This window comes from Mytilus californianus, unplaced genomic scaffold (assembly GCF_021869535.1).
Source record: "Mytilus californianus isolate M0D057914Y unplaced genomic scaffold, xbMytCali1.0.p SCAF_2, whole genome shotgun sequence".
NCBI lineage: Eukaryota > Metazoa > Mollusca > Bivalvia > Mytilida > Mytilidae > Mytilus > Mytilus californianus.
The window spans coordinates 27,518,557-27,528,289 of NW_026262668.1; the positions used below are offsets into that span (position 1 = coordinate 27,518,557).

At 31.5% G+C, this 9,733-nt stretch overlaps 1 protein-coding gene across 2 annotated transcripts; it reads left to right on the forward strand.

Moving 5' to 3' along the window:
* Window positions 1-896: 896 nt before the first annotated feature.
* On the forward strand, window positions 897-9,733 carry LOC127729625 (beta-1,3-galactosyltransferase 1-like). Of its 2 annotated transcripts, none has more exons than XM_052237479.1 (2): window positions 897-1,035; window positions 8,724-9,733. In XM_052237479.1, exons 1-2 carry the CDS (start codon window positions 962-964, stop codon window positions 9,718-9,720), a joined length of 1,071 nt encoding a protein of 356 aa, XP_052093439.1. In that variant the 5' UTR covers window positions 897-961; the 3' UTR covers window positions 9,721-9,733. The 2 variants fall into 2 exon arrangements, with proteins under 2 accessions (XP_052093439.1, XP_052093440.1); XM_052237480.1 differs by lacking the exon at window positions 897-1,035 and adding an exon at window positions 4,337-4,705.

Below are 9,733 nucleotides of genomic sequence, written 5' to 3' on the forward strand. Positions count from 1 at the left end.
CTTGTAACTGTTAGATACATCCCCGAGGGCGTTAGCACAAACGGGAATATGCCATGATGTAACGGTTAAGGCAAAATGATAGCTTTCGGCTATTTAGAAGGGATGGGTGTCACTCTTGAATTATACCTTATTTTAGAATAAAGTATGATAAATGAAGTATATTCGATTACATATAATGACATCATAGTGTAAGAACATTTATTTTCACTTTTTGTTATTTATTTTCACTTTTGTTATTAATTTTAACTTTTGTTATTTATTTTCACGTTGTACCAGGCCAGATATTCATTTTCAAAAGCCTCAGATCCCCTTTCCCCGATATCAAATGGTTGTCCCCCAAATATAATAGCAAACAAAACAGCAATGATAACTTTCAAGACATTAGCCTATCGCGAAATTTAAAATCGGAACATGTACATAAATAGACCGTACGCTTTCTTTGAATAGAGCAAATTTATCAAAGAGGTATAAATAGTTGAATAGAGAAAAAAAATGTTAGAATAATTCTAATATTTAAACAAACAATCATAACTGGCATTTCATCAACTGTGCTCATCAATTAAGTACCCTTAGACTACCGATTTAAACTTGAGTTCTTCCCTAAAGTCCACCACCTACTTGCGATGAGCCATTGTAGAGCAGCGGAGTATAACGACTGATTTATTCGGGTTAGTTCAATCCATGGAAGTACTACAAAATCCGTACAAAATAAGTATAGTACTTCTATGTTATCGAACAGATAGAAAGACAACCTCTTTAAACAACACACTTTAACCCCAGCAGAGAACACATGTTGATTAAGTAATTATACACAAACACTTCTTGCTGAAAATGATTAGCTTTGCCATTCCAGAAGAAATTGTTATCGTATAAATATTATTATCTCTGAACAGTATGATTTATCTATTCCATACAATATAGCAAACCAATGATAACATTTGAAGCTTTTTTGTAACGAGGTATGCGACTTCTGTTATTTATAGCGTTTGAGTGGAAACGAGATGCTTTATTGCAAAAATATATATCAATAAAAAGGTAAGTTGCATTCTTTTTGAAAATATCGTGACTTAAGAATCATATCATATAGGATATGGTCAAATTTACATACTTTAGTTTTGAATGAGAATAGGAGAGTTATAAAAGACATCTTTACCCGTTTTACCGTAACGAAATAATTTGAATTTTGGTTTGGAATCAATGTGCTGGACAAGTAAAAAAGACTATGTTAAATATGATGAAAACTTCTATATCATCTTTATGGATAAAATAAATTTACAATGCTTACGAGTAGTATTTTTGATGAATATGTTTGTAGTATATTGTATGTTTTATGATTTAAATGTGATTGATAAATCTCATTTTGTTCTACAATGTAGCCGATATGATGATTTGCGTAAAAAAATATATAAAGACATAATACTGATCTAAGCCATCATATTTCAAGTAAAAAGATTAATTGCCTGCGCTACTTGTAACCTAGGAAAATATATACATTTCTCAAAGAGTCTGCAAGACAGGTTTTTTTTTTTGAAATACCCCTCCTAAACATGTTATATATCTGTCTTAAATTCTTAATTTTGCCGAATTTCTAAAAGATGGTAATAAGTTAAACATTCGAGTTAATTCCATTATTCATCATTTCGCGATCATGACAAAGCGTGCGGATGTTGATAAAGCATATCCATGTTGTGAAGGGTAAAAAAAGATATATATATTTTTTTGCAAATACGACAGGAGATAGGGTAAAAACAAAAATATCCTTGTGTATTTACCCCGGGAGTGGGGAACAATGAAGAAATTAGGGGCAGATCCAGGGTTCCAAAAATAGGGGTGTAATTGTCCATGAGATATATATATATATATATGTATATAGTCAAAATACCGCCTTCTACACAGGTGGTTAATAAGTGCTTGTCCCTTAGTCTCTAAACTGCGTAGACGATGTTATGCGAAAAAGAGATATTTTTTTCGACCAAAAAGAGGGTGAACGCCCTTTACGCCCGCATATCTACGGCAACTATATGTTAGTTTGATAGGATCATAAATCTTAATTTCAGTACGAAACCAAAACGGTGAGTGATTTTTTGACCGAGTAAATATGAAATTGAATAAATGAATTCTTGATGCCATAAAATTCGACATTTTTATTTACATTAACATATCTGTTATTGAAGAAATCTCAAATCTCCGTTCCCGAGGGGAGAAATTATTCCGTCGTCATCATTCACCCAAGGTATAGTCAATAGAAAAGTCGCAATTTCGTAACGTGACATTGCAAAATAAGTCAACCAAATTCGCTGTTTCAGAATCTAATAAATTCTGGGAAATATTTTCAATGCCAACCCCAAAACGTTATGATTAGCTATCACTGTCAAAAAACAAATTCCCTTAATCCTTTGGATAAATTATGAAACAGCGAATCAAAGAATTTTCCGTATCACTTATTCACATCACACTCTGGTAAGTGTAATACGAGCAATTTCTTTTTAATTTTTAGCAAAGGAGTAGGTCCAGTAAGACCCCTTTTTGGCCCCAAAAAATAGCAGTTTTACAAAATTGTTAAAATGAAAACTTTTAGCTATTTATTGGAAAGTAGAATATTTCTGTTACGTATATATGGGCTGTTTTTGACAATACAATGCACAAGTATCGGGTACTAGCATCATTAAGTCATGCTGAATTACTGAATTCCTCACAACTGTAGCATTTGAGTTCATTTTTAGACGGTTTTCGTCTTAAATGGAAGTAGCCGCATTTGTGTTCATTCTTAATATTCAAATGTAAGTTGTATTTGATGATAATACATAACCTGATAACATATATAAATGTTGAGGATGAACACGGATGCGGCCACTTTCATTTTTGACAAAAACTTCTGAAAAGTGACATATTGTGGCATATGTGATAGAATTTAAATATCTAAGCTTGAATTAGAGCGTCTTTAATGACTAAGTCAGTCCAAATCTTTCAAATAAACTAATTGAATCTACTAAAGTAGACACTTAAGTGTTTAAAAAGTGTCCAAAATCTTTCATCAGATGAACCTGAAATTTTAGGCCAAAATCGGCCCTTACCGGACCTACTTCTTTACACTTTCCCTGACATGTTGATTATTCTTTTAAAATTTGCGTTTGATTTCATGTCTTCATTGGTAAAATGCAATTTTGACTTTTCCCACTGAATTTGCTATATTGATGTCACGAAAAAAACAGGACCAAGTCGGATAACGTCACATAAAAAGGAAAACATCAATTTTGGAAAAGAAAGATAAAGCATAAAGTACATATCGTCTACAATTCATTAGATAAACAATTTCCATCACCAAACCTCGTGCAATACGTAATTTCTCCAAATTCGACAGTAACATTTCAAGCTCGGCAAACCTCGCGTTTCAAATTTGAAAGTTAAACTGCCTCGTGTAGGGAAATATCGCATCTCACTTGTCATAGTAGAATCAATATATCCCTTCTTGTGGGAAATACAACCTGATAAAATGTTTAACTGCCTCGTGTGGGGAAATATCGCATCACACTTGTAATAGTAGAACCTATATATCCCTTCTTGTGGGAAATATAACCTGATAAAATGTAACATTTGAATCTAACCATAACAACAAAGAACATGGATATCGGTGCCTTTCGTCGTTCTAGATACCAAAACCACTACGAAATAGAGAAAACAACAGGGACCATGCATGCGATGTACTGTAAAGGTATAATTTATATAATTATGATGTTCCTTTTTCGGCGTCCTTTAATTCCATCAGAGTTTGACATAACACATGCACAGAAATTCTCAACAACGAGAGACCAAAACGAACGCATGCCATGAATTGAAATGTAAGACGAACACATTAATCTCAATAACATTACCAAGTCAGCACATTGGTAAATCTTTAACGTGCTTGCTAAAAAAAAAGAGATAAGTAATTTATCCGGGATAGACCGATATACCTTTAAATTATTTTCTCCTACTTTGAAATGGCGGGTGTTTAGCAGTGGGTCAGCAAATGCGAATTTGATATCCTGGCTTCAATCTGCCAGTGACTGAAATCGGTTGTCAAATGGTTTTTGCTTCAACCCGTCCTGGGATCGAACCAATGTTTCCCACACTTATAAATCAGATAAATGACTATAAACTTTGTTTTAGAATGTATGCGAGTATTTTGTGTGTGTCAATGCGACATGTAAATTCAATAACTGCAGGAAACTGCATCAACTGATTCAATTACCATTCGCTACATGTCAATTTTCATGCATACAAAACAAGATAAAGAAATGCATAAACGAGATATGGTAAAGAGATTTCCTCTTGGCGTTATCACTCAAAATACACTGAAGCGTGAAAGAAAATTGATGTTTGTAGGCAAGGAGCCTGCTAAACGAACTTGTAACATCGTTTTACGAATAAAAATAACAGTAATCTTGACAAAGATCCTACAGTAAGCATGCAGTGTTATTCCAGCTTAGAATGCCATGTGATGATTAATAAGATTTAAGTATTTCAAACTTAAATACCATGGAAACTAATTTCAAGGAATATCACATTTCAATCGTAATTTGTATTTGAAGAATTACATGCTGAGATCAGAAATGAGATAAAATTCTGCACCTCTCTAGACGAGTTTATATTTTTCCTTTAAATGCTCGGAGTATATCATTTTTGATAAATGGACGTGAAAATTTATTGTAATTATTGTTGAAAGGTAAGTTACTTAATTACATATACAATGTATACGATATTCATCATTTTATTTTTAAATACCTGATTTAAGAAAGTATAATTTTAATTTTTATTTTGGGTTCCTTTTTTTGGTGTGTGTTTATGTTTTTCATTCATTCTTTTTTTTTGTTCTACAATATGGTTTTATGTTTTCTTTCCACTTCTTTTATTAAATAAATTTGCTTGATTTAATTCTAAATAATTGTTTTCTTTTTCTTTTCTTTTCATATTGTGCTTTAAAATTTTTGTTAGTAATTATTCTTTGATATTTTTAGGTTTTCTTTTCTTTTCATTTTTCTTTAATTTTGCTTGTGTGGAGTATTTCGATGCAAAATGTATATAAAAGAAAGGAATACATTTTTTTCATAGCGTTACGATAATTTTGTTTGTTTACATAGTTTGATTAACTCGCTGGTGTCTTGCTTCATGACCACTTAACAAAATCAGATAATATTAATGAAATACATCTCCCGGGAGTCATAAAATATCTTACTTAATCATAAAGGTTATCTTTTATCAGTTAATATATACTTAAAAGTAATAATTACAACTGGCATGTTTGAGGAAATGAAATGTATCAAAATGCTATTTTTACCAGATATTCAGTTAGAATTGTAGAAAACTATAATACTTCTTAAATATTCTTTTCCTTCAAATTCCTGTCATAAAAATACGATGTTTCCTTTTCTTGTTATTGCAATGAGCGAAAAATCTGAAATAGAATCTAGTATCAGGACTATTTGAAGAGTCCCAATACAAAACGGAAAAAGTAAACAGTTGATAATTCGTTTTGAGCATAAAGCATGGTAATTTATGTAATGAGCCAATGCAGCGTTAATGCCACAATTCTTGAGTAGCCATAAAGAGGTAGAGCCATGCAATTTCGCTTGTATTTGCCTCACTCCCAGGGTGAAAATAGTAAAGTTATTGTAACGTTTTAGAAGTTGAATTTTTGAGAGTCTGAAAAATGTCCCCGTAAAATAATTCTCAATAATTTAAAATACATCCATAAAACCTTTAAAAATAAACTCATTTTAAATGTCCCTGGTGTGAAATAGTTCATGATAAATTGGACTATCTCTTTCACATGTTTCGGACTGCGTGAAACATATTGTTCACCTTCTGCAATATTACAAGAGGCTGTAGTAATTCCATATTTAGAATAGTATATTTTACAGCGTATTTAATCAATTAGTAGCCTAGGAATTGTCTTCAGTGAAGAACTTGACAGAAGCGATAATTTGTAAATGACCGTTATTTTTTTACCGGAGATCATTGCGATTTTACTGGATAAAATTGCATATTATTAAGCACATCTCCTTTATATATTGTTGCAAAATATCCTCGTATTTTCAGAGAGGTGAAAAATTCATTGAAATGTTGTGTCCTCGTCGGCATAGGAATGAGTGTTGTCCTTAGTAACAGGGAAAAAGCCGTTGGCATTAATCGACAATACAGGTGTCGGTTTCACAAAAACACTTACGACTAAGATTAGTCGTAAGTATACTGAATTGTTCATGACTTACGATTAATCTTAGTCGTAATTTTTTTTGTGAAACCGACTCGAGGCTTTCATATCAATAAAAAAAGATAAAATTCAGTGGTTTGCAGTATCTGTGGGAAACAAAAATATACTTTTTACTGTTAATACCCATGTTTTATTTGTAAAGTTCTTAAAGCATTTGGTTATTATTGACCACAGAACTGACCACTGATTGACCAGATGCCAGACAGTATATATAATGCAATGAAGATTAATTTGGCAAATAGACAATTATAACCTTTTCCTTATCTGATAAGAAATACCTATGAGGTATAACGGGCATACTTATCATAGTTAAGATATAATAAAGGCTCATGTCTTAAATTCAAGGAATTGTTTAATGTTTTTGGTACATTCGCAACTGAGTATTTTGTCTAAAATTTCTTGTAATGTCAGCTAAATTTATATTTTCAAATGCCTTAGGCAAAAGCTTTTGCTGAACTATTTTGGTTCTTTTGATTTTGATGCTCATACTAATTTTTGGGTTTCCAAGTATACATGAGGGGGTTGATGAGGTTTACAGAATAATTATATAGATATTAAAATTACAAACAATAAAACTAGAGAGAAAAGGGGCAAACAATTACGGAATAGAGAATTATGGGTTCCTGAAAAAAGGAGAAAATAATTGGGGGAAAACAAAAGAGGAAGATGGCTTAAATAATTATATAAATATCGAAAAATTAGACAAAAGAGGAAGATGGCTTAAATAATTATATACATATCGAAAAATTAGACCCCCTTAATATATTTTAAAAATAGGCGTACATTACTCCTGGTAGTATGTATATATTGTACATTCTTAAATCTTTAAATCGGATAGAAATTATATTTTAATGATATTTGTATCTAAAAAACCTAACTTTCAACTATTTGGATCCAAGGCAAATTTAAAATTTAATGTACGAATTGACTTTCCGGAAAAAGATTATAAACCAATCATCTTTTAAAAAATGGCGATTGCAATCCGGACTTTACTAAACTCCTACATGTAGTTGTATTGTAAAATACGTCTTTCTATTTACAATGTCTTCCATTCGTGAAAGAACTATATCTTCATTTGTCCTCCACTAGGGGTAAAACACAATCGTGAAAAAATATAATATTTATTTATATCAATGAATATTGTTTATATACAATTCCATGATTATAATAACCAGTAAAATAATAACCCAATATTATGTTAATCATGCAAGTTTTTGTTTACTGTCTTATACAACATCGTCTCCTGGTATCCTGCTTCTGTTGTGAGTGAACGGTAACGGTCAATGTCATAGCTCAATCGCGCGTCCGAAAATGTTTCTTTTTTCAAAAAGGAAACAAAACAAAACAGAACAAAAAACCAATAACACAAAACAAAAAAACAAAAAAAACAATATAAAACTAAACAAACAAAACAAAAAAAAAACAATATAAAACTAAACAAACAAAACAAATCACAAAATTAAAAAAAAAAAAATGAAAATAACACTTTATAAATTTTAAGAGGCCGAAGCTCTTTTCTGGATTTATCGCCATCATGAACGCTCAAAGCCGAATATTCGAAAGCCAAGGATGTGTAAGAACCGAAACAGATGAAGAGCCATATGACCTAAAAGGTCCAAAATAATAGCCAAATCCATCTAAAGTCAACTTTGCGTATGGGACTTGGAATCTTATAGTTTCATAATAATTTATCAATTTAGAAACTACCGATTTAAGAAATGTATGTTATACATCATGTCAGAACCGAAGTACCGACTAATGAGATGATTAACAGTTCGATGGGAAGAGGATATTGAACATTTAAGCGTCCTTGATAAATTACAGGATATATAGAAAAATATCTATAATTGTTTGAAGTGCTTAACGCGGACCGCAAAGAGAGCCTCAAAAGGATCGGTGACGTAAGCAGTAACCTTTCGATCAACATAGAAGCAGGAAAACAGGTCCCTGCATGAAGTCTTTATTTGTTAAATATACTACTCACAGTAAAAAACTATTTGTATATTTGTGTTTTGTACAATAGTTGGTCGATTGTATGATTAAATAAATTATACTTTTTATATGGGAGCAAAACAAAGATTTCGAATTCCATGTATGCAAAACACAAGATAATCTCGGAAAGCAAGCCCATTTTCAGAAGCTTGTGCAAATAAATTTTATATTTCCCGAGAGTGCACGTATATTGAATATTGAAAAATGACCAAGCGACTCCTGGGTTTGCTGTTGTTTCGACTTTTAGATCTCTATAAAGCACTTGACTAAACTTGTTTCGTTTGTAATCTCAGGTATAAAAAAATCAGCCTTTTTTCCTAAGACTTTTTATTTCCTTTGTTTGATTTGGGAAAATATATATATATTTTTTTTATTTCTATATATTTGTATAAGTCTTTATAAAATCCGTTAGGTCGTATATACATTTAGAATTGTTTATTCATAAATTGAGTTACTACTAATTTCAACATTTTCTTTTCAGAATGTGGCGCATACATCGAAAGAAAAATAATGTATGCATAACAATACTAACATGTGTTTGTTTAGGAAATTTATTACTCTACATAGCCTTTACCAATCTACGGGCGGAATATATAAAGATAAAACATCACTCTGATGGGCGGATACAGACTAAACTAAACGTAAAAGAAACAGAGGATGGCGAGGAACATGAAAGATACATCGTTAACGAACCATTTAAGTGTAATCAACGAAATGTGGATCTAATCATTGTTGTTTGCTCAAGTCTAGATCATTTCAAACAAAGAAAAGCTATTCGAGAGACATGGGGAAATAGTGCAGAAAATGAAAGTGTTAAATTAGTATTTTTAGTAGGAACATGGTTACAGAGTCGGTTTTCCAAAATAAATATCACATTTTCCAAAGAAATTTCAACATATAAAGATATAGTGCAAGGCGATTTTATCGATTCGTATCGAAATTTGACTTTGAAATCGATATACATGTTGCATTGGGTAAAGACATATTGCAGCCATGCCAATTTTTTGTTGAAAACAGACGATGATATGTATATAAACATTCCAAATTTGTTTAAAGCACTTAATAAACAGATTTTAACGAAATTCCTTATGGGCAATTTAATTAGTGGAGCTAAACCCGTGCAAGATAAAAGCTCCAAATGGTATACACCGAAAAATACATTCCCGGAAGTTTACTATCCACCATATTTATCAGGAACTTCATACGTCATTTCTATTTCCGTTTTATCAGAACTTTATAATGCTACGAAATCATCAAAATACTTTTGGCTGGAGGATGTATTTATTACTGGTGTTTGTGCCAAAGCTGCAGGAATATTTCACATTCATCGGAATGACATGACATTCAATACGCCCGAACCATTTGGTTGTTCATTAAAATCCTTAATATCTGGACATAAAATTAAATGGCAAAACATGTACTCAGTATATCAGGCAGTTATAAACGATGATCGCATCGTCTGTGATAAGTCTAAATAAAATTACAGTATAA